Below are 24828 nucleotides of genomic sequence, written 5' to 3' on the forward strand. Positions count from 1 at the left end.
AAAGCATTTTGCGAATCGCGCGTTGTAAAGTCATCAGTAAAATGACGTTTGAGGGCGGGTCAAGTTGTTCCGACGGGCATTATGCAAATGTATTATCTAGTAAAGTAAAAGTTGGTAGGATTCGACAACTGTTAAGGCGGTTCACAGACGATTATTTATTTTGGTAGACAATACTTTACTTATCGTGCACTTTCTTTGCAGAATATTTACATTCACAAACGCCTATTACACACTGCTACATGAAAGGGAATAAAAAAAAAACATAATGGGGACTTTAATGTGCTTAATCTCAATTATTTGTGCTGAAAATTAATTAAGTAAATGTGTTTACTGCATTAGAATGTAGATAATTTAAAAATGATATAATTAAAATGGCTGCAAACACAGAGGACAGGGGTTTGATTCACATGGGAGTGCATGAACTAAAAAACATAAAGTAAAATTTATGCTATGTTATTTTAGATAGGCCAAAATGTCTCCCAAATACATAGTACACAATTGCATCAAGCACACAGATTCAAAAAGCTAAAACGGCTTGCCATAATGAGACAGTAAAAGGGTGATGATGAACGACTTTGCTGGCTTACAGGATGTGATGTAGCCATTACTTCCTGTCTAAGCAACCGCTAGGCGCTAGTCTGTGAGTAAACATGGCTGCCTCCAGTTGTAGAGGCGTGAGATCGATTATATGGAAGTATGGGAGCTGCGGGAAGAGTTTATGTGTGTCCCGATCAAAGACGGCTCCGCAGGTGAACTGTATTCTTATGTTTGTTCCGACATAGAGCTGGTTTTGCGACAAGTTAGTCGTAATTGGTAGTGATGCTGTAGAGAGCAGATGTCCTTGTGGCTGAATAACGTCACTAACAGGCGAGTGCTTATTGAGTGTGTAAAAACAAACGTGAAGATTGGCAGAGTGGACTGTATACTGTTTTTTCATTGCAGTGTTTACGTATTGAGTTCATAACCGGAATTATTTGAAATATTTATTTGTTGTGTTTACGTGACATTATGTCCATTGCCCGTGCCAGCAAACAAATAATAACTTACACATGCAATTTTACATCCAGAAATAACGTTTTAGTACTTGTTTTAAATTTAAATTAAACGTTAACGTTACATCTATTGATGTTTTGTCATCTCATAACGTGATCACCAAGGCTTAGCCGTGTTCTTAAAGTCACCATGACATCAACTAATTATTTTTGTTTATTTATTTTTTATGTAATATTTCTCTGTTTATAATAAACGATTTATCAGTGAACATATCAGCATTTTTTTATTAATGTGCCCTCGTAATCTTTCATCAAATTAACTCGTCTTGCTTCTACATATCTTCTCTGGTGACGTTTCGTAGCGTGAGGGCGGGGCAACCTGTCATGAGATCTCAGCAGTAGCAATCCACAAAGATCCAACAATTCCAATCAATACCCCATGGACAACCTAACATAGTTTTGAAAATCTATCGTTAGTTGATTCTGATAAGCGCTCAGTGTCACATTTGTGAAAACGACAGCTTTTTTCCATGAGTTTTGCCGTCACACAGGGTTTGTGTCAGATGGACCGTCAAAGAATGTGTTTAACTCATCTTCCGGAAACAATGAAGAATTCAACCAATCAGTTGACAACTTTGAAAATCCTGTAGTGTTTTTGTTGTGTGCCATATGCATCAGATTCAGCCGTTCAGCCAACAGTCTGACTGCGCTTCATGCTCTCTGTAACAACAGCATTTGACTGAAATTTGTTCTTATGCGTTTTTTCTTTATTAATTCCAGCTGCCAGTCAGGCAGATTTGTGTGTCATCGGCTTTGTTGAAGAAGAATCTGGCAGCGGCAGGCCCACAGAAATTCACACAGGAGTTCATCAATAAACAGGTGGAGGAGTTTGAAGTTGGTAAACGTCACTTGGCCAACATGATGGGGGAGGACCCAGAGACATTTACACAGGAGGATATTGATGTGAGTTACTTCACCACACTATTCTATATCCATGTTCAGACTTATTCTGTACCATTTACTGTGTTGTTAAAAAAAAAAAGTTTTTACCCTGATGCCCAAGTTATTTAAAGGGGACATATCATGCTAAATCCACTTGTTTAGCGCTTAAATGCATTTTGTTGTATATTTGGAGTGTTTATAAGCACTGATGGGCAGTAACGCGTTAGAAGTAACGCGTTACTGTAATCCAATTACTTTTTTCTAGTAACGATTAAAGTAAAGGGATTACAATTGAAAAAACAGTAATTAGATTACCGTTACTTCCCCGTAAACAGCCTGCGTTACTGCGTTAGTTAACGTGATTTTGTTTAGTCAGACTGTCTTGTGACATGAGTCGTGCGTGAATAACAATGATGTATGAGCGCCACGACATCATCAGAGACGACTAGAGCGCGGGAGTATGGCACTCGCTTTGTGTCATTTGATTCCATTCCGAGCGCCATACGGGAGAGAGCAGCCGAGCTGCCAACTCTCACACACGCTCACACGACACACCCCTGATTTCTCGCGCTGAAGTGTCAATCTCGTCGGTCAAATGCCTGAAAGATGAGTTTATCTATAAATCTAACCGTTGAGCCACATTTGTGATTGACTAGTTATAGCGCAAATTAGTTAAAATCTCCCTGACTCTAGAGCGAGCGCGCACATGCGAGACTGTGCTCCAAAGTCCAAACTTCGTATCGCGCACAACGAGGAGAGCAAGAAAGACTTGCGTACTATGCAGAGAGCATCCTGATCTAGAAACTGGACCCCCGCTGGAGAATGTCAAAATTCTACCTCAAATCTGAGCAAGCATGTCAAGAGACAGTCTCACACGGTTAACTAAAGCAGCAAGCCGGTACAGGAATGTGAAACTTGCTGAAAAAAAAACCCCTGAACGCCCGTCTGACATGACCGCCGCGGCTACATGCTGATGGTACATAACCACTGTTTAACTCCGAAAGAAAAAAAAACAAAAACAACAACAACAACAACTTGAAGCCAAAATACGGCATGCAACAGCATTTTCTGTTTTGATCAACAAATTTTTACTCCTCTCTGCACTTTACTGTTAAAATACGTAAGTGTTAATACTTTGTAATATAGTCAGGAGCGACTTTCATGATTTTATTGCTGTATTTTTACATCTATTTAAATGAAGGATTTTACAAAATATATTTATTTTATATGCTGGAATATGTAGAAATGTATATTAACAGAAGAAGGGCTGTCTTTATTTCATTAAAATGGTGGAATGTGCAGAAAGTAGGTTTAAAAATGTTCAACAATTTTCTTCTAGTCTGAGACTGTTGCATTTAATAAAATTTTTGCTTAATGCAATGTGCATAAAGTTAAAATATTGAAACAAAACAAGTTAAAAAAAAGAGAATGTTTAATTTGATTACATTTTAGATGATGGAATATACAGAAAGAATAGGATTAGGCTAAAAGGTCTATGCTTTAGCGTATTCAGGTCATGCATCATGTTTTTGAAAAGTAACTTAGTAAAGTAACTAGTAAAGTAACTAATTACTTTTGAAAATAAGTAATCAGTAACTAATTACTATTTCCAAGTAACTTGACCAACACTGTTTATAAGTACAAAAAAGTTTAAATTATTCTCTTCAGGTGCTTCGTTTATATCTTTATGTTCTGTTTCGGTCATATTTTGCAACCTGTTGAGATTGTTCTGTTCTCTATGACGTATTTTGAACAATTACGTCACAGAATTTGCAGCGGAACTGCCAAATACGTACATTGGCTACCGGCCCAACACTTCGAGCAATCCGCCATTTTGATTTCTTGCTCCGACTTTGCAGTCCAAGCTCAAGGATGCAGAAGTTACGAGAGGGCAAGTCAAAATGTTTTGTTGTAGGATGTAATGACCCACACGCTTCATTACACCATCTCCCAGCATCAGAACCTCTTTGAAGTGCCTGGTTGAGTTTTATTTATCAAGGAAATGTACCCACATCTGTGGGTAATGTCTTGTTTTGTGTGCGCAAAGCACTTCAAGGATTCCAACTTCAACAACGTCCGCCAGTATAAAGAAGGGTTTCAATTAAAGAGGGGTCAATTCCTTCTATCTTTGGAGACGACAAACAGAGCATTTCGATAAGCTGTAAATATCGTTAATTAATATAAATAAAGTACTTTACTTTCTTAACTCGCATGGTGGTCATGGTTTAGCAGTACCTTTGTCTTTCTTTGTTTTTGTCTTGAAGTAACATTAGACATCTGCAATATTATTGTTCTTGAGTTTCATCAATGGTCATTTAGCTGCAGTGTTTTATGATGCTTTTCTTAATGTATCATATTATCAATACAGATTTTTAGTGTTAAAGATTAGACCGTTGTTAGTGGATTTGAACCGAGTGTGATCTCAGCAACCTGGAGAGCGGGTGGGGTATGACACATCTCTTTTTATTTAAAGAGGCCGCTCCAAAACGAGTTGCTCACAGACGCACATCCGAAAGGGGGTAGAATAGGGGCCTGTGGCCATAATAATGAGGAATTCAGACCCAAGCATTGCAGTTTCGCTTTATATAGACCACAAATGTATGCTTTATATGTAAAAAGGAATGATTCAAAAGCATGATATGTACCCTTTAATGCACCACATTATTGTTAATCTTGAGAGGGGAACACCCTCTGATTCATTGACATCCATTTGCTGTATGGCAATGATAATACAGCAGTGTGAATCATCCATATTGCATTTCATATTTATGTAAATAACAATATTGATTCAGCAGTACATCTGATCGTGAATCTATGGCTTATTTAAAAAAAAATTAGAACAGCGTGGGATGTGCAACGCTGCAAAAGATGCAAAACACAAGGTCAACGGTCAAAGTCCATCTAGCATGTGTTAACATTAAAAAAATTGGAAAATTAGCACAGTTGAGTGTTAAAAAGGTGTTCTATGTGAACTGCCTTTATACCTTCTGCTTCAGCTGCTAAACCAATGTGTGTCATTTGTTTGAAATCGTATATAAGTGGTGAAAATATTACACAATATATAGCCTAGGGTTCCTATGCAGTTTTAAAAAGTATGGAATTTGCTTTGAGTAATTTTCAGTCAGGTCTTCATAAGTATAGAAATAAGAAAACAGAGTATGAAAAATATTTGTGTTTTCAGGCCATTGCCTCTATCCAGTGTTCTGAAATATAAAATTATGAATATCTAAAAATAAATATCATACAAGCATATTGTTTAGTAATTGTCGAACACAAATGAATTCGAAGTGCACATTTTCATTATGCGAAACTGTTTGTCTTTACCATAAGTGAGTCTCTTTTGAACTCTTTTGCCACTCATTCATACCAGCAGCAGAGAAAGGAGCGAACAATCATCTAAATTAGACTATACTTTGTGATTGGATGTTGCACGATCACAAAGCAACATTTTCAGCATCAAACTCGTGTCAGACTTAAATATTTACAGGTTATAAAGTGTTTTAGGTTTCTTCTTATGTAAGCACATGCTACTACTTTGAGAAAACCAATGAAAAAATTATTATAAAATAAAATGAAAAATATTCACAGATAACTGTACTAGGCCTATATACCAAAAATAATGCTGTATAAATCATCCATGTTAAATATGGTCTGAAAAATAATTTGGAAGGACTGGGAAGTTTGGAAATTTGACTATGGAAAAGTATGTACTTTTGAAATGTGTAGGAAACCTGCATAGGCTTTACAGGATATTTCAAATACTTGTTCTCTGTGTATAATACAGAAAAAAATAAGACAATGAAGAGCTACATTGATACTTAAGACGTGTGAATAAATCTCTCTAAAAGTGTGCTGTATGTTACAAAATTCACAATTTAGTTTTCTTTTTTGGTGGCCTGTCTGCTGTTCTGACTAGAGTTCTCATTTCATTTTCAAAAAATGTGGCCCAATATCAGGTCCTTGATTTTCAATTTGTTTTATTGTCTCCCCAATCTTCTAATGTTTACTCATTTGTCCAATGACTGATAAAGTAAAATTCTCCCCAGGTTTTAGGTCTAACAAGTAAATTAAATCATGAGAAATTTCTAAATAAAAATATTCCTTAAGATCATATTCTATTCTATTTTTTTTTTTACGTGCCTGGATTGTCTTTAATAAAATATAAGTTGATATTCTAGAACAGTGGTTAGCCATTTTGGCTTTAAGGCCCCCTTTACTCCACAATAATTTGTAAAGACTAAAGCTGGGCGTACACTGTGCGAATTTGGACACTCAGGAGGTCATGAGCCATTGCACACGTTACGATTCAGTTAACCTGATAATCGTGTCAAAGCAGGTGGTACACGGCACGACTGCATGGTGAGCCGGCGGCAATCGCATGAGCTTTCACACTAAACCGAGACTGGACCTTTCAATGTTGCTGCTTTAGCTTTGTATAAAGAATAGAAAGTCAAGTGAAGTCACCTTTATTTTTATAGCGCTTTTTACAATACAGATTGCATCAAAGCAGCTTCACAGTGATAACATGGAAATGATACAGCAAGTTTGTTTCTAGAAGAAAATTGTGTCAATGTCCACCTTAAGTAAGGCAGATCAGTAATATTAAATGTCCCCAACTATGAAAGCCAAAACGAAAGTGTGTTAGGTTGTGTGTAACTATATTTTGGGGACAAAAGTGTACCCAGAAGTGACCAAAATGTGACAAATTCCGAAAACCTACCTTTAGGGAGGTCCTCATTTGTAAATCTGGTATAAAAATATAATAATTTAAAGGGTTTTTTTTTCAAATGTAAAAATTCATAAAGTTTTCTTTGAGTATGTTAGGAGTAGTGTTATTGTAAGGGGATAGAATGTACATTTTTGTACAGTATAAAAAACATTATGACTATGGAATGTCCCCATTTAGATGGCCAAGTAAATGATGTATATTAAAATCTATATTTTTGATAACAGCCAGTTATATAAAATCGGCGCACTATGGACACAATTCATCAGAGGGGTAATGTGGCCAATCTGGCCATATATTTCTTAGCCATTTAGCCTAGTTTATTGCACAAAGTATACATTATGAATTTTTATTGGAACATAAGAAAACTAGAAATGTGTAGTCTGATACAATCATTGTGCTACTCCTAAAGCTGAAAGTTATCAACTTTCTGCAGGTGCCACATAGAACTTCTGGGACCCGCTTAGAAATTGGCATACATTTACAAACCGTATTTATGTCCAATATTTTATTCTGTGCCAGAAAGAAATGGCCTTAATTGATTTATCCCACTAATTTGGTCCAATTTCTCGATTCTTAGAATTATTCCCCAATCTCTGTCACCATTAATGAATTGAGTCCTCAGAGTAAGTGTGGCTAAAAGAAGCTGACACGTACCGTCCCTCTGCCAGCTGATCGGTGGGGAAGGGGTGGAAAATGGCTGCGACTGCAGGGCACAGAGCAAGTACGGGATGGGGCGTCTGTGCCTGAGCTGGCACCGCTGTGTGTGCCAAGCGCTTCAGCCGACATGACGTTCCCGTGAATGCGCTGAAGGTGTGAAACAGCTGCACAGCAAGAACTGCCAGGAGGAAGTAATTAATAAAGACTGCAAGCCTCACCTGCTTTCTCCCGTTGTCTTTCGTCTACTCGCACACACATTCTGTTTGCACCCGTCAGGTGGGCTCTGACGTTCACAGACCATGCCGCTGGGAAGAAATTTGCTGAGTTTTTGACAATTCCAACTTGAGTCAAACTTTTAAAGGAGAATGCAATTGAGGCTTAAGAAGTTTTGGAAAATAATGCAAGTTATATGATCGGCCTTTGTTGTGTATTTTTTGGAGCTTGGCAGTGTGATACCATTAATTTCTATTTTAGGAATAAAATCAGCTTGGGCATTCTGCAAAATATCACATTTTTGTTTCACAGATAATATTACTGATGTCAAACATAAGCTTGTATAAAATAGATTATTTTTAAGTGTACTATTCCTTTAACACATGGGTTAATAACAAATAAGAGTGTTCAAAATAAAGAAAAAGGAAATCTTAAAAAAAAAAAGATATGTATATATTGCCAAGTTTTTAGAAATGTTTTCATGTTTGTTTTGAAACCTTCATACCGTTTAAAAATAATAATGAAACTACTTGTTAATATTTGAGTCCTTTTGTTGAACTAAAATTAATTTTATTACGTCATTCTATTTATTATGTCCACTTCTCTTCAAAAGTTTGGAACCTCTTAGATATTTATTTATTTTATACTTATTATTATAATGTTAAGTCTCTAATACTCACCAAGGCTGCATTTATTTGACCAAAAATACAGTATAAAAAGTCCTGAAGTGTTGACTAGTCTCCTTCCCTTTACCTCTGTACAGATAAAACGTCAAAAAAATAGTTCCAGTTCACATGGCTGCGTGGAAGCGCTTAATTAATTCTGTGTTTTAAATTTAGGCCTGACAAATTGTTGAGGTCAATTTGTAAAGAAAGACTACACGTCTGCGCACATATATATTCAAACGTGCATACTTGTACACTAAACACATAATACGCGTGCACGCTGTCAGCATTTTCACAGGTTTGCGTACTAAAGAGATAAAAAATAAATATATTCTCGTGCCACCAGGCACTGTTGTTGTGTGGATGAGCATGCAGGAGCGCGTTAGGGGTTTCCTGTTAGAACCAAGCGTGCCGCACAAGCCCTCAAAAGTGAAGCCAAAACGTCTCGATCTTTAGGTCATAAACCCCGCCTCTCAATGTTATTCTACGGGACGTGAGACCAACTACATAAATTACACTTCACATATCCCTTTTCTAAGGATAGTTTCTGTCATTTACTGTAGTTTCTATCACGTTGATGTAATTACATGTGTTTGTTTTTAAATAAGTTTGTTTTAAGTTTAGTTTTAGTATAAAAATGGTGCTGTGACATCATGATTGACAGCTGTGATTGATAGGTTCTCTATGCGAAGTAGTCACTGAAGCACCAACTGACTTTTTTTCATAATGTTGACTATGTGGTTAATAGTTGTATTTACTTTATTGTAACGAGGTATTGCAATCAGCAGACAGAGGCCACTTAAGAAAAGTGCAGGGGCGTGTGCTTGCGATTGATTCAGCGAGAGTAAAGGCGGGGCCTTGAATTCACGGCTTTACTTCCTGCTCACGACTGCGCATGTCTGGTCCCGAAAACACAAGTGCGTAGACTCAATTCCCAAGATGTCAGCGTCATATCGGGACAATGGCGGCTTCAGTTCTCTCCGATGGAAAAGAGCAAAGGGGTGTCGTCCATCTTTTTTTTTTTTTTTTTACAGTCTACGGTTCAGACAGTGTCGTGAAAGCGGCCCCTAACTTAATAACTAATGATCTTTGCAACGGCAGTAAATCAATAAAAACTAACATTAGCTGGACAATAACTTTATAAAGCTCCTATTGAAACAGTCCATATTGTTAAAAATGCTGTATAAATGTTGACTTGACCCGAAACGTTTGAACAGTAATGTATTTTTGAATAAATGAATATTCAAATGTCATTTCATTGAGCCATGTGATCTCTTGGATATCAATAACTATTCAGTGTTTTGCGTCACGGCCCTTCCTGACAAGCAGATTTTCATTTAAATGTGTGGCATGTAAGGGGCAGCGAGAGGGAACAAATGTCATGTAAAATTAAATTACACCTTGGTGCAGGAAACCTTGACTAACTACAGGGAAAAAAATGATGCTACAAAAAAAGATGGGATGGCAGGATTGGTATGGTATAAACATGTATGCCCTTGTCACCTGAGAAGGTCAGGCACTTTTCGGTTTTTGATACTGTGTTTTCCATGGCACATGAAATGAGTGGTCAGATGTCTCAAAAAATCTGTTTTGAGGGAGTGCGTGTAGCACTTTAGCTTTCCCAGATTGGGCTCGTGTGAAGTGTAGGCAGCAGAGGTTTCTAGAACACTATGACGAGGCTAAACCTCCCTGAGGGAGTTGGGCCATATTGCTTTTCAAGGTATGAACAGGTGCTGCCTTCATCTGTCACTGCATCCTGCACCGTTTGTCTGTTCTTCTCTTTGTGTTGCTTTATTCCACTCAGTTTCCCTCCACCCTTTGGTTTTGATGGCCCAATACATGGATATCTGTTCTCTTGGAGTGCATCTGCCATCACCTTACTTTTTTTCTTTCATCTTTTCTGTCTCTTTATCCTGGCAAACAGGGTCAAAGACCCAATAGGTTGCCATTCTGAATGTCTCATGTTATGCGAATGAAAGTCTTATACCCCGTTCAATGACATCACTGGAATCTGTTAACCTGTTTGGCGTGAGGTTTAATGTCCCCAACAACATCTGTAGCCCCATTTAGCAACTTGTTAGCAACCACATTTTCAAGACAAATGTAAAAGCTTAAAAAATATGGGGGTAGGAGTGAGATATTACTGAACCTTATTTCAGGCTTTTAACCAAAATACCTTTCAGAAAAGCCCATTGACAATGGAATGGAACTGGAAGTAATAAAATGCTAACTTGTTTGTTGCTTCTGAGTTTTGGCCTACAAAAATATGTCATCCCTGCACCACTCTAATGATATAATAGTTATAATTAAATGACATTTTGCATAAAACAAGTGTGTATTCTTATGTTTGTTTGTTTGTTTGTTTGTTTGTTTGTTTGTATAGAGGAGTATTGCATACCTCTTCCCCTCTGGACTTTTTGACAAGCGAGCAAGACCTTTAATGAAGGTGAGATTTGGTCCAACTGTTTTTTTTTTTTTTTTTTTTTTTGTGTGGATAATTTACACAGTCAATATGTTTCTTATGCACCTTTCCTTTTTGTTTTAGCACCCAGAGGAAATATTTCCAAAACAGACAGGTATGGAAGAGCTGTGTTTTAACTTTTTGACACCAAATAAAAGCTTGCTGATATGTAGTTATAATAAGTTACCCCTGCCCTGTTCTCTGTTTTAGCTGTCCAGTGGGATGCAGAAGGACGGCCTTTTCACTTTCTGTTCTACACAGGCAAACAGTCCTACTACTCTCTCATGCATGTGAGTTCCTGCTCTTAATATGCGTATGTTAAATGCTTACATAAAACATGCAAAGACAAAGGGTCCTATTTTAACAATCTAATGGCTCGTTTCCACTGAGTGGTACGGTACGGTACAGTTCGGTTCGGTACGCCGCGGACTCTGACGTCTCTGTAGTGGTTAAATATGAGATATAATTCGTCTTGTATAAACCTAACAGGCGATTTTTGGTCTCGTGAATCTATAATTCGTTCCCTGGCCAATAGTTTGGGCAGAAGGCTAAGTAAAGTTTCATATCTTTGAGCGCTGAATTTGTATATTTGACTGTTTCTTTACGTTATTAAAGCTTTACTGTATATCTTTTTGTACCTTTTACTTATACTTTTAAAAATGATAACTGCGTCGGGCTGAAACTAGCAAAACACACTCGCGTTGCGCTTGGCGCTGCATTGCGCCGGGTGTATGATATGGCCCAAAGTGTTCTTGGTGATATTTGAATAATAGCTGTAGCGATAATCAATATAGGTCCCATATCTGTTGTTGATCAATAAAAGAATTTGGTAACAGGTGATATTTAATTGAAATTCTCTCATTTCCCCTATTTTTCCATTTCTTAATTTCACCATCATTTTACTCTCACGTTAAAAACATTAATCATTTTATTGTTAAACGTACATTTTCTAGGAAAGTTCAATATTTTCCCATCGTGTAGTCTATTATTAGATCACATTTAACAATGAAATTATTAGTGTTTTTAACAGTATTGTGATGGTGAAATTTTCCACAATAGCTGATTTTTGTGGGGGGTTTTTTTTTTTTATATAATTGTTAAATTTAGACAATACCATACATTTTTACCAAAATACAAAAAAAATCAGAAAATGAAATATTCAGCTGGAAATTAATCTTTGGTGTTGGAACGTTTACGCCGGTGATGTTTAATTAGCGCTCTGATGGCACATTTTGACTGTTCGTGTCTATTGTGTCTTTTAATCAATCTTCATTTGGGAAAACCAACATCTTTTAGTCCATGCTGTTTTCAGTTAACATGTGAATACATCTTCGCCAAACATTATTTGTAGCTCGCCTCCCATCCAGTAATAGCAAGAAGATGTGCTTTATTGGTTTTGATATGAAATGTGATATGAAGTTTCAAGCTTTCAGATTATGTGGGTTTTATAACAAAATTCTAAGTAAATGTCGTTTTGGCACCTTCTCTTTAAAGGAGAACTCCGGCCAATTTTTAAGTTAATCTCCGATCTTCACTCTTCACACACTACTCTCCGACCTGTACAGTGCTATTTACATTTTTCCGGTAAATATGCCCCCATAACTGCCGTTTTTAGAGTGGGAGCTCTGGGCATTAGCTGTAGCAGCTGCGTATTGCAAGCACCAATCCGTTCGTTTTTTGTTTTTTTTATGGACAGTACCGGTACTCACAAAGGTAATAACGATCAAGATTAACTTAAAAAAATTGCCTGGAATTCTCCTTTACTGTGGCGTAACATATCGCCTCAGTTCAAGTGGAACTAAGGGAATTACTCCCTCAGTGTCACATCCTTCAGAAATCATTATAATATTCTGAGGAGTGTGTTTGTTTGGGTTGATATCAAATATCAACATTGTTTTTTTAGAAATCGCTTACTGCAAATTTAATTGATTATTAACTCTCCGCCATTGACAGAAATTTCCGGTATTTATGAGACAACGCTTCCCTGCTTATGTGCAACTTAACTTCCGTATTCTGTCAAAAAGATTGCATTGCTTCCTGTTCAGGTCTTTCGTATGTGCTTGATGTAACAATTTGCTGTTTTATTCAAGATAACTTAAAGGAGTGAGCAAAGACGAGTATAACCAATGTTCCTCGCATATTTATTTTAATAGTATATTATAATATACTATTTAAATAGAATAAACAGCCAACAACAACGTGAACAGGTAGGTTAGCTGATTACCTTAAAAGTACATAAAAATTGGTGTCGGTTCATACTGCTTTTAATACTTATCTAAAAAGTGGATTTGATAAGACCAGTGTTCCGGTTTAGTCATGCGACGTTCGGCATACCTTATTATTGGAAATTTACGCTTTTCTGTGCTTTCGCTGCTGTACATTAGGGGGCGCTATTATGCTTCTTAAAAAGCCGAAGAATGTAAAGTAAAACGATCATCAACATTAAACGGCATATAAATCAAAACTGCCTAATTTTACTGAATGGAATGTCGACCAAGCTTTGGGGTTGTTGGTGGACTCCATCTATGTTTTGATGATCATTCTGAATTTGATGATTTTCTCCGCTTTTTGCTTAAAATGTTGCTATTTTTATGAAACTTACAACATTCGTGTTGATAAAGGAATGCATGAAGCTATAATAATTTTTATGTTGTTTTTTTTTTTAAAGCTGTGAGTCTGTTCTTTCTTTTGAAATATTGCATGTTGCAGTATTGCTCTGGGGGGCCCAGAGAGGTGGGATAGAAGGAGGGGCACAGACAGAGGGAGGTGATCCCCTAAAAAGGGCCTGGATGGGGTGATGGGGGAACAGCCCCACTGCAGAAAGGGCAAGTCTTTGTTTGACATTTTTACTCTTAGTGAAGAGTAAATCAAATGAAATGGAATGGTTGTTGTTTAAACAAACCAGTATACATCAGAGATTGGAATGATTAAGAAAAAGCAAGTGGCAGGTTTGGATTTGTAAGAAGAGGAATGAGAGTCAGGAAGATGAGTGTGACGGAGCTCTTTCTCCTTCTTAAATCCCATTTACAACAGGGAGCATCACACACTTCACTAGGCACGCCAGGGCTTTGTGATATTAGGTGTGCTCGCGAGTGTGTATGCGTGCACACGTGCTGTTCTTTGTGTGTAGGTGTGTGTGTGCACATCAGCCTCAGGGGTTTTACTGCGATGGGAAGAGCCTCCTGCGTTAACCGGCTCTTTGTCACCACGGCTAATTCCTTTTCAAAGTAGTTTGTTTGTTTGTTTTAGCTTATTTTTCCCATCCCTACCATTCATCTCTGGACTCGACCTTGGGCTACGACGTCTCTCAGTAGCAGTAAGGAGTTTGTGTGTGTGTGTGTGCGAGTTGACTAATGCGCCATTGTCCTCGGTGTGCCCAAGCCCCTCATCCTCCCCTTTGCCCTGCAGTGGCTGGGACCCCTGCTGCTAATTTAAATAGGTATGTCAAATCTCTCTCTCAACCAGCTTCGAATCGCACCGAGGTGCTCTGTGTTCATAAACCCTGCAGTGTGCAGAAAATAATGTACAATTCTCCTTCCTGCAGACAGCAATATTATTATAGCTTGAGAAAAAAGAAGCCAAACACATTCAAACTCTTCAGATAGTACACACAGATGGTAAATATGGTCAATTTACCAAGGACACCTGTATTCTGTACCTAAATATCAGGAGAATTTACAGCTATCAAAGTAAGCCACTTGCACAATCGATACAAGTGACTTAGTATTTTAGTAGCAGTGGTCATTTATTAAAACACATTAATTGCGTGACCCTTTTTATTGCATAAAATTACTAATTTCATGTTTAAAGGTGCCCTCTGGGATTAAAAAATCAAATCATACACCACACTCCATACCAGGTGGGGGCAGTATACCTCCAGAAATACCTCCGCTGGCCGCGCGCAACCTCATGTCTTAAAACAACACTGGCGAGCGCTGTGTTGCTCTGTCTCCCTCCGCATATTAATCAAATCAATTGGCACGATAGTAAAAGGTTGGAAGACCGCAGTTTCACGTGCAGCATTTGGAGATTTTTAGAGACTAAATGAACAACATCTCAATACTAAATTATAAAGGCCGTCTCATAGACAAGCCGGTGCATTCCGACGATATGGGAATATTAAAGCCCAGGCTATTATTTCTAGTTTATAGTATTCGTTTTGTTCATGTTACATTTTTATCATTAGTTTGAATTAATTTGACAGACAGCATTCCCTGATGTGGACCAAGCTAGCGCCTTTCAGAGCTGCCAACTCTCACAAATTCACTGTGAAACACACAACTGATACTACACACTCTCACGCCACACATCCATTTTGTCAAGCACAGAAAAGGACACGGAGACCGATCTCAGATGCTGTTATTTTTATTACGCAATTCAAACAACAGTTTTGGCGCTTGTAAATGTTAGACGACAGATCCCTAGCGCACGTGAATGGATCATCTTTACTAGCTAATGGAAAAAGAACACGAACACTGTTCAAAGATACAGTATGTTACAACTTACCAAAATGTATTCCTCATGCATAATATCGACCAATCATTTTTTTAACTCTTCCCTGAACTGAAATGTAGTAGTGGGCTGTATTTCCACACGACTGACATCAGGTTCAAGTACACACACACACAAGCCGGCGCGACTTACTCGTGTACAGCGGTTTGGCTGGTGGTAACAACTAAAATAGGCAACCAAAAAAGCCTTTTTTTTTTTTTTTTTGGGTTTGGGAGGTGATGCATTTTAAATAGGTTGGGAAGTGTGAAGTTTTACCTGGATCTTTACTTGCTTGCCCATGTTTTCTCTGTTCCCATTCACATATATTTAAATTTTATATATGTTTTGTGACAAATTAAATAAATCAATATTGAATAAATGTTGGATAATAAAATAACAATTTTATTTTAAATTAAATTATTATTTTAAAATATAAGAAGTAGCTGCAATGGAAAGTTAAAAAAAAATAATACTTTATTATTATGGATATATTAAAGTGATCTAAAGTGACAGTAAAGACTAGGGCAGGATATTGACACAAATTTCATAATTCGATTACATTTTGATTCAGTTATGATTTTGATTCAATATCGATTATTTGGGTTATGTATCAGGTACAGTTCAATGCAAATTTAGTAGAAAAATATCTCTGAAACATTGCTGTAGTACAGGGAAAAGTTGGTACATGACTATAAAATTAAAGCTTAAAATTACCTGATTTGTGTAGGCTATAGTTACACATACACACACACACACACACACACACACACACACACACACACACATATATATATATATATATATATATATATATATATATATATATATATATATATATATATAAAATGAGAATCTTTATAACTATTCTTTATAACTTTCTATTCATAAAATAATCCTGGAAAAAAACACAACAATATTAAGCAATTTTCAGCTGTAATAATAAGAAATGTAACTTAAAAGCCAAAGCAGCATATTATAACTGATAAATGATAAAAGGATTGTGTGACTAAACTGGTATAAAATAAAATTAAAATAGAAAAGTAATTTTAAAGTTGCAGTCTGTAACTTTAGGCACTCTAGCAGTTAATAAACAGAACTGCATGCGTCTTGCGGAAGAATATTGTTGCCGGATCTACTTCTCTCTGTTTATGTCTATGACGAGACAGGTATTGGGATAACTCCGCAGTGGTACGACCCAAACCAGGCTAAAATAGTCCCAATATAAACTTATCCTGAGTTATACCTATAAAAAAAAAACACAGTTGGGTTGTTGGTAAATGGATTCATGATGCACTTTTTTATACAATTCATAGAAGCATTGCCTGTGTGCATGTGCATTAGCTGGACTAGCCTAAAAAAAAAAATATATATATATATATATATATATATATATATATATATATATATATTTGTTTTGGCATAATTTAAGATAAAGAATCACCGGGTTTGACACAAAACTGTGTCATATTTATAAATGAAATATATTATTTAAACTTAATTTCAATCATTAGCAATACCAAGATGGCTGTACAGTCGATTGACTGGCAACGGCAAAGACGTCCATCTGACACATTTATACTATCTATACCAAAAATGATTCACACAAAAAAAAAAAATCACACAAGCTAGGTCATAAAACACCAGCTCGTGATGTTAGTACTTCCTGCTTTTAACCGCAGGCCTTCAACTTTGATCTTGTGCTCATTATACTGTATTTTCAACTTAACCTTCAACAAAAAAATCTCATGTGCGCTTTGGGAGGAGCGAGTCTGTACAATTTAACCATGATTTGTTGAACACAAGGAGCCCCGGCCAACCAAAAGGCAACAGTGAAAGTTCATATTAAAAGCTGAGATCGAGGAGCCTCTCTCCCCTCCTAAAGGCATTTGAATTTCTCTGGATTTGTTATGGCGCTGTGATCACGAACGTGTAACGCGCATTCCCCCAGCTTTTTTCCTCCCTCCTCCCTTTCTTTTCTATTACTCCTCCTTTTTTGTGCTGAAAATTGGTTTTTGCCCGATGTTTGCTTTTTTGGCGAGTAGCGGTGGATTATACGCACTCTATCAGGACCGAATTAAACAAACAGCTGTGGGATAATTGAGGGGGAAATGAATTCTCGCACAGGCGTGAGGAAGGTGCCGACGTGAGCTGCATGCCAGCGCCGGGCCCCGTGTCAGACCCCTGCTCCAGCACCACCACGCCTGACGGGTACTCCAGGCTCACGGGCGCGATGCCAATTTAGACAAGTGTGCCCGAGGATGCCATCCTGCTCCGCATGGCAGGTTCTCCTGTCAGGAGAACGTGCGAGTGTGTGTGTGTGTGTGTTAGAAAGCAGAGAAAAAGTGTGGGGGGTTACGGCCCAAGTGCTCCCCAATTCAATTTTCCCTCCACACACACACACACACACAATTAAATTCAGCCAGAGCCGTAGAGAGAGATGAGATCTGCCTTCATAATGGAGACTGTGTGTGTATCTGTGTGAGCGTGTGTGTCGGGGGGGATTTTCAAATCCCTGCTTTTGCTTCACTGCATCTTTTCTTTTGAGGGATCCCTGAATATGAAGAATACTTCGTCCTTCATTCTGTGTATTCATTGACTTATTAGTCAACAGAGACCACCATCAGGATTCTTGCGTTGTGTTATTTGTGCTATTACAGAAACTGACCACTTTCCATTTCTCTTGGCATTCTAGGATCTGTATGAGAAGATTCTGGCCATAGAGAGACATCAGGACAAGATGAGAAAGGAAGGTCTATTTACGTCAGACACCAAACAAATGTGAGAACTTCCAACTTTCACCTTGATGCATTTAGCAGATGTTTTATCAAAAGCAATTGGACAGAAAAGCCAACAATATTTGTAACATATAATGCCTGTACGACTAAACCCGAAAGAAAGCTAGAGAACTTTCCTCAAAATGATGATTTGAATGGTTAAACTGTTTGTTTCTTCTCAGAATGCTGACTGGGAGCAGGTGGCTGTTAAAAGAGGAAATGGAGGAGCATCTGGTTGAGAACATTTCAGATCAAGACGTAAGAACTGACCGAATCCTATATAAAGTGTGTATTTCAGGGTGCTGTTGGCAAACTAAGTGAATATTGTTATTTTGTGTAGTACGCACGGTTGATCCAGCTGATGGAGAAGATGTTGTCTATGCCCTACGGCTCTCTGGAGGAGGAGTTCGTGCTGAAGTTCCGCAGAAATCTGGAGGTTCAGTCCAGGAAACAGGAGATTCCTGTGATACAGTACGACCCGCAGGGAGTCGCTTTCAGCGTCGCTGACGGTACGACGGAATATCCACTTCTCCAATACACGGGCTGATTAAATATGTTATGGTTGAAATATTAGGTTTTTAGATTATTCAATTTTGCAAACACCATAGAAGCCTTTTTCCCACTCTACTGAGATCTTAACTCTGTAATCAAATGTGTATGACATGATAATAATTCTGAATCTGATTGATTATTTGCATTTATTCTGCACTTTCACTAGCAATGATAGCCATTTCTATAAGGGAATTTATTAGAATATCGATTTGAAATGCCGTTTTTATGTCTCTCTGGTGCAATAGTGCATTATATGAGTTCTCCAAATAAATTGAGACGCATGAAAAATGTGTGAGCGTGAAGAGTTTAGGACAAATTTCGCACAATATTCACGGGACCAACATTAATCAATTACTATAATATTGTGGTGGGTTGGGTGGCTTCTAAGCCATTGTGGATTGAAAGTTTAATATTTAAATATTAAATTGTCATTCAACCCATGTGTATTAGTTTCCAAATCCTTAAAGGGTTAGTTCACCCAAAAATGAAAATTCGCTCAGTATTTACTCACCCTCATGTTGTTCCAAACCTCTATGTGTTTATTTGTTCTGCTGAACACAAAGGAAGATATTTGGAAGAGTGTTTTAATCAAACAGATCTCATTCCCCATTGACTACCATTATGTATTTTTTCCTACTATGGTAGTCAATGGGGAATGAGATCTGTTTGATTAAAACATTCTTCCAAATATCTTCCTTTGTGTTCAGCAGAACAAATAAACACATAGAGGTTTGGAACAACATGAGGGTGAGTAAATACTGACAGAATTTTCATTTTTGGGTGAACTAACCCTTTAAATAATTATCAGTTTTTAAATGGTATTAACGTATTTGTTCATTTTTTAAAGTAGCTTTTATTTTTATATTTTCAGATTTTGTCTTTTAATACTTCAACTTAAACTGTTTCACTTAATTGCTGCTAACTCTGTTAATATTAATGTTTTATATTATGTGTTTTATTATTTCAACTTTATTTCAAATGTGTGTTCAGATTCATCGTCAAGTTTTACATCATTGTTTCTGTGTGTATTGTGACTGTAGGATTATACTATTTTAGCATCAATGAGACACTATGCTAGTTTATTTTAATATTGTAAATAAGTGTTGTTTTTATATTGTCCATTTTTTGTCAGCTTAATTATTAATTTTCTATATTTTATATCTTATTTTATATTTTTGTCATTTTTAGTAGTGACACTGACATTTTTAATTTCAGTTTTAGTTGTTATTTTAGTACATCAAGTTAAACTAAATTAAAATAAGAAATCTTGCCCTGGCAAATAGCTGAAATTAATTTTAAAAAAGGTTTTCAGATTGTATTTAACAAGTTAACATTTATTTTATTTCATGTAACAGCTTTTTTTTCTTTAGTTTAACTAATAAAAATGAGATTTGAGAGCTACAGCAGAGCTGTTGATTCTTATCTGTTCCTCACAACATGAACGACAGTAAATGACACAATTTTCTTTTTTGGAAGAGCTATTCCTTCAACTCTTGTGATCCTGTGAGTAAAATCAAAGAATTTCTTTTCTGAAAGGTTTCCGCTTGTCTCAGTTGATTCTCGCATAAAACTCTCTCAGTTTCTTCTGTACGTACTCACTTAATTCCCACTTCACTCTAGTTAAGTCTCTCTCTCTCTCCCACAGGCAGAAGGAAATCAGCCAAAGCCAGTATCACCCTCAGAGACAGCGGCTCTGGGAACGTCACAATCAACAGCAAGAACTACCTCCTCTACTTTCCTATACTACAAGACAGGTGTGTGTGCCTCAGTTATGCATCGCATCTTTATGAAAAGATCCTTTTAGCATATCAAAAGGTTGAATATTTGTTTTTACTCTATTTAGTATGCCAGAAATGAAACCCGCACCAAAAATGCTCAAATCCAGCATTTGTGGTCCAGGGTGCGTGGTGAGTGTGTTGAGTTTTTTTTTTTTTAATGTGGTTGAAAAGTTAATTACACAGATGAGTGAGCCGGAGACCGGCTGCCCGCCCTTATCACTCCGTCCGCTTCACACAGACCTAATTGGAGCAGGAGGGGAGTGTTGCTCTGTGTCAGCACTGTGGGCCGTCCTGCAGGCGAGCGCACACACTTGCGCCGCGTCCTCTCAACAGTTCTTACGGTGGCAGGATTATCGCTTTGTCTAAATATGAGGATACAGTCCTCAATGGGGGATTAGCAGGAGTGTCATTTATACAGATGTTGAAAGCTTGAGTAGTCCAGTGGAGAGAAACGTTCTTAATTCTGCTTTACTCGTTTCTTTCTCTCAGGGAGCAGCTGTTGTTTCCTCTGCACTTTGTGGGCATGCTGGGCCGGTTTGACATCGAGGGCAGTGTGGAGGGCAGTGGGCACTCTGCTCAGGCTGGAGCTCTACGATTGGCCATCTCACGGGCACTGCTTAGCTTTGTGTCTGAGGGACAAGTGGAAAAAATGAGGCAAGGTGTGTGATGAGAAGCCCATAACATCACAGTGTAGTAAACAATAGAAAAGGGCAGAACATATATTTTAATAATTAGTAGTAATATTAGTCATTATTTGGGGGGTTTACCATATTGCTTTTTCCACTTATATATATATATTTATTTATTTATTTTTTTACCTATAATTGTGGATGGGTAATATTCTTGTTAATATTTAGTTGAGTTTAGTATTAATGACAGTGGTAGGGATAGGTCACTCAAAATAAAATAAAAATTGCCATTACTTACCCTCAAGTTGTTCAAAACCTGTATGAGTTTGATATTTTAAAGAGTTTTGATAATCAAACAGTTGACGGTAGGCATCCATTGTTGGAAAAAAATACTATGGAAGTCAATGGCTACCGTCAACCATTACCGACCTTATTCAAAATATCGTTTTTGTTAAACAGAAGAAAGAAATTAATATAGGTTTGGAGCAACGCGAAGGTGAGCAAATTATGACAGAATTTTCATTATTTTTTGGGACCTATCCCTTTAACTGCTCTTGCTCTCCAAAACCTAAAGCACAGGTCCAATATTTTGACAAGTTTCTGATAATAATAATAACTTGCCATTTTTACATCGAATACCTCTTTTCTCTGGTAATCATGTCACAGATGCTGTCACTAGATTTGAAGTAGTAGAAAACTTTGACATCACCTGTTTTCTCTGATTACCCAAACAGCTGGCCTGCTTACCGCTGATCCCAGGATCAAGGAGAGGAAGAAACCAGGGCAGGAAGGAGCTCGGAGAAAATTCACATGGAAAAAGCGCTGAACAGGAAAGGAGCAAGGCAGGACTGGACACCTGAGAGATCGAGGACACAACTTCTCTCTTTCACTGGATTATTGGATTTTTCCTTGGACAAATATACCCTGCTGATCACAGATTTAAACTAGCCATATTGCTTTCTTTAGTTAAAATTTACAAAACGGATCGATGTTGGACATCTCTGAGCTGAAAGGAAACCTTTCTGTTGCTGACATTTAATTGTTCTTTCTTTGTGTTATTGTGTAAATTAATGTTGGTAATATAAACCTGTTTCAATAAACTATTTTTTTCTTATGTGAATATTCCCAGGTTTTTTTTTTTTTTTTTTCAAAAATGAACCCAGCTTGCCATGCATGGCATAGTGAGATTACCGGTTGTTAGATTGGAATGCTTCTAATTACCACAAGGGGGCAGCCAAAATCTGCTTTTGAAATTAATTCACTTTTGACAGGGTCGTTAAGTATGCGTCTTGGTATAAAGTTTTTAGAGGCTCTTGCACCATTCTTATTGACCCATAATTTCCTGTAGAGATGTAATATTTATTTATTTATTTTTGACAGGAATGTTGTTCAAAATACTGTATGCCCCCGAACCCCCCTAGAGAAATAGACAGGCGCGTCGTTAGCGTTGGGCTTTAATCAAGAAGACTTGAGTTCAATTCCCATACTTGCGTTAATTTGTTGTGATTATATCAAACAAAAGTGGCCTAAAAATATTTCTTCAACCCGGTATCCTGACAAGACGTGAAATAATCACTTTGGTGCACTTTTGAAAACGCGTAGATGTCACGGTTTAAACACCCTCAAACGTGAAACTTACACTGAAACTTAGCTATTTTTTAGGTTGCGGTTCAGGGCTTCCGTAAGTAGACAGGTCTAACGCAAATAAAATCACCATAAATCATCATGAATGTGATTTTTATTTTTTTTTTTTTGTTTGTTCCAACAGTCAGACATGCATTTATCATTGATTCCAAAAAGAAAAAAATATATATTTTTTTTTTAAAAACATTCTTCCTAGTTCAGATTTCATCCGTGAACATCATACGCTGCACAAAAGTCCGCCACCATCAATGAATTTGAAGTAAAGGCAGAGATAGCAGCATTACCTAGCTACTTCCTATGACAAGACCCCTGTTCCAAGATGGCGGCGGTTTTGACGCATGCTTAGACCCCCAAGGTGAGGTCTAGTGTATATCTATGGTTATGGCAGAGGCGAATAAACTTCTGGATATCTCTCCACTGGAGCGTGTTAACGCAAACGTGTAAGTTTCACGTTTGAGGGGGTTAAACCGTGACATCTACACATTTTCCAAAGTGGACTATTTAGGCTGCTTCATTAAAAATGTGACATTTAGACGTTTTTTTCGCCGTGGATCGAGGCAAATGAATCATTTTCACCTTGAAAATAATAAATGTTTTTTGCATTTTAAATAATAGACCATTTCTCAGTGATCGTCAATAAAACAAAATTCCATTTTTCTCGGTTTAATGAAAACCAATAGGTTGTGTTGGTAAGTTTCAGTTTAAGTTTCACGTTTGAGGGGGTTTAAGCCGTGACATCTACACGTTTTCAAAAGTGGACCAACGTGATTATTTCACGTCTTGTCGTGATACCGGGTTGAAGAAATGTTGTTTTGGCCACTTTGTTTGATATAATCACAACAATTTAACGTAAGCAAGAATGGGATTTGAACTCAGATCTTCTTGCTTATAGCCCAACGCTTTATCAATTGAGCCACTGAATCTGTTGAGTTCAACGGTGTATTGAATGAATTTTTATTGACGGTTTGGTTTTATTTGTTGGAAAAATAAATATAGAAATATAATTTGACACAAGAGTGCAGTATAGCCCTATTTATGGTTTTGAGTTTAAACTAAACCGTGACATCTACACATTTTCCAAAGTGGACCAACATGATTATTTCACGTCTTGTCGTGATACGGGTTGGGCACTGAAGTTACAGGAGTTTCTTCCCGTTGCTAAGCAACGGAACTAGGTCGAGTATTTAAAAGGTTATGGTTAACACCGTTAACGTGGTTTAACGTCGATGTAATACGTTGTTTTAGCGTACCTTTTGCTTAAACGAGGAGTTGGGGGACGCCCAAGAAAATAGACATTTTACTCATTAGGCTGCTTCATTAAAAATGTGGCATTTAGACGTTTTCTTCGGCGTGGATCCAGGCAAAAGAATCCTTTTCACCTTGAAAATAATAAATGTTTTTTTTTTGTTTTGTTTTTTTTTTGCATTTTAAATAGGCTAATAGAACATTTCTCAGTGATCGTAAATAAAACAAAATTCCATTTTTCTTGGTTTAATGAAAACCGATAGGTCGTTATGGCAGAGGTGAATAAACATCTGGATAGAGGGCCATGAGACATAGACCTGAGTGCAACAATGGAGGCTCTAGACCCTTCCAGTGCTGAGATATCGAAACTCAAAATTTCGACCCGAAAAAAAAAAAACGACAGTGTTACCCCTTACGTTTTTTTTTTTTTTGGGCGAAAAATTAGGTATCCCCAATCTTCTCAAAACTCTGGATTCTGATAATGGAGGCTCTAGACCCTTCTAGTGCTGAGATATCGAAACTCCAAATTTCGACCCGAAAAAAAAACGACAGTGTTACCCCTTACGTTTTGTTTTTTTTGGGGCGAAAAATTAAGTATCCCCAATCTTCTCAAAACTCTGGATTCTGATAAAGGGCCATAAGACATAGACCTGAGTGCAACAATGGAGGCTCTAGACCCTTCCAGTGCTGAGATATCGAAACTCAAAATTTCGACCCGAAAAAAAAAAACGACAGTGTTACCCCTTACGTTTTTTTTTTTTTTTGGGTGAAAAATTAAGTATCCCCAATCTTCTCAAAACTCTGGATTCTGATAGAGGACCATGAGACTTAGACCTGAGTGCAACAATGGAGGCTCTAGACCCTTCCAGAGCTGAGATATCGAAATTCAAAATTTCGACCAGAAAAAAAAAAACGACAGTGTTATCCCTTACAGTTTTTTTGGGAAAAAAATTAAGTATCCCCAATCTTCTCAAAACTCTGGATTCTGATAGAGGGCCATGAGACTTAGACCTGAGTGCAAAAATGGAGGCTCTAGACCCTTCCAGAGCTGAGATA

At 37.3% G+C, this 24828-nt stretch overlaps 1 protein-coding gene across 1 annotated transcript; it reads left to right on the plus strand.

Annotated features, from left to right (window-relative positions):
- Positions 1–588: 588 nt before the first annotated feature.
- On the plus strand, positions 589–21997 carry mrps9 (mitochondrial ribosomal protein S9). The gene is made up of 11 exons (XM_039668636.2): positions 589–749; positions 1773–1955; positions 10582–10644; positions 10744–10774; positions 10870–10949; positions 17843–17928; positions 18107–18182; positions 18265–18433; positions 20122–20230; positions 20744–20913; positions 21618–21997. The coding sequence occupies exons 1-11, from the start codon at positions 651–653 to the stop codon at positions 21707–21709; spliced, it is 1158 nt and encodes a 385-aa protein (XP_039524570.2). The 5' UTR covers positions 589–650; the 3' UTR covers positions 21710–21997.
- Positions 21998–24828: the final 2831 nt, after the last annotated feature.

Source organism: Pimephales promelas, chromosome 8, assembly GCF_988280905.1.
Source record: "Pimephales promelas chromosome 8, fPimPro1.hap1.1, whole genome shotgun sequence".
Lineage (NCBI taxonomy): Eukaryota > Metazoa > Chordata > Actinopteri > Cypriniformes > Leuciscidae > Pimephales > Pimephales promelas.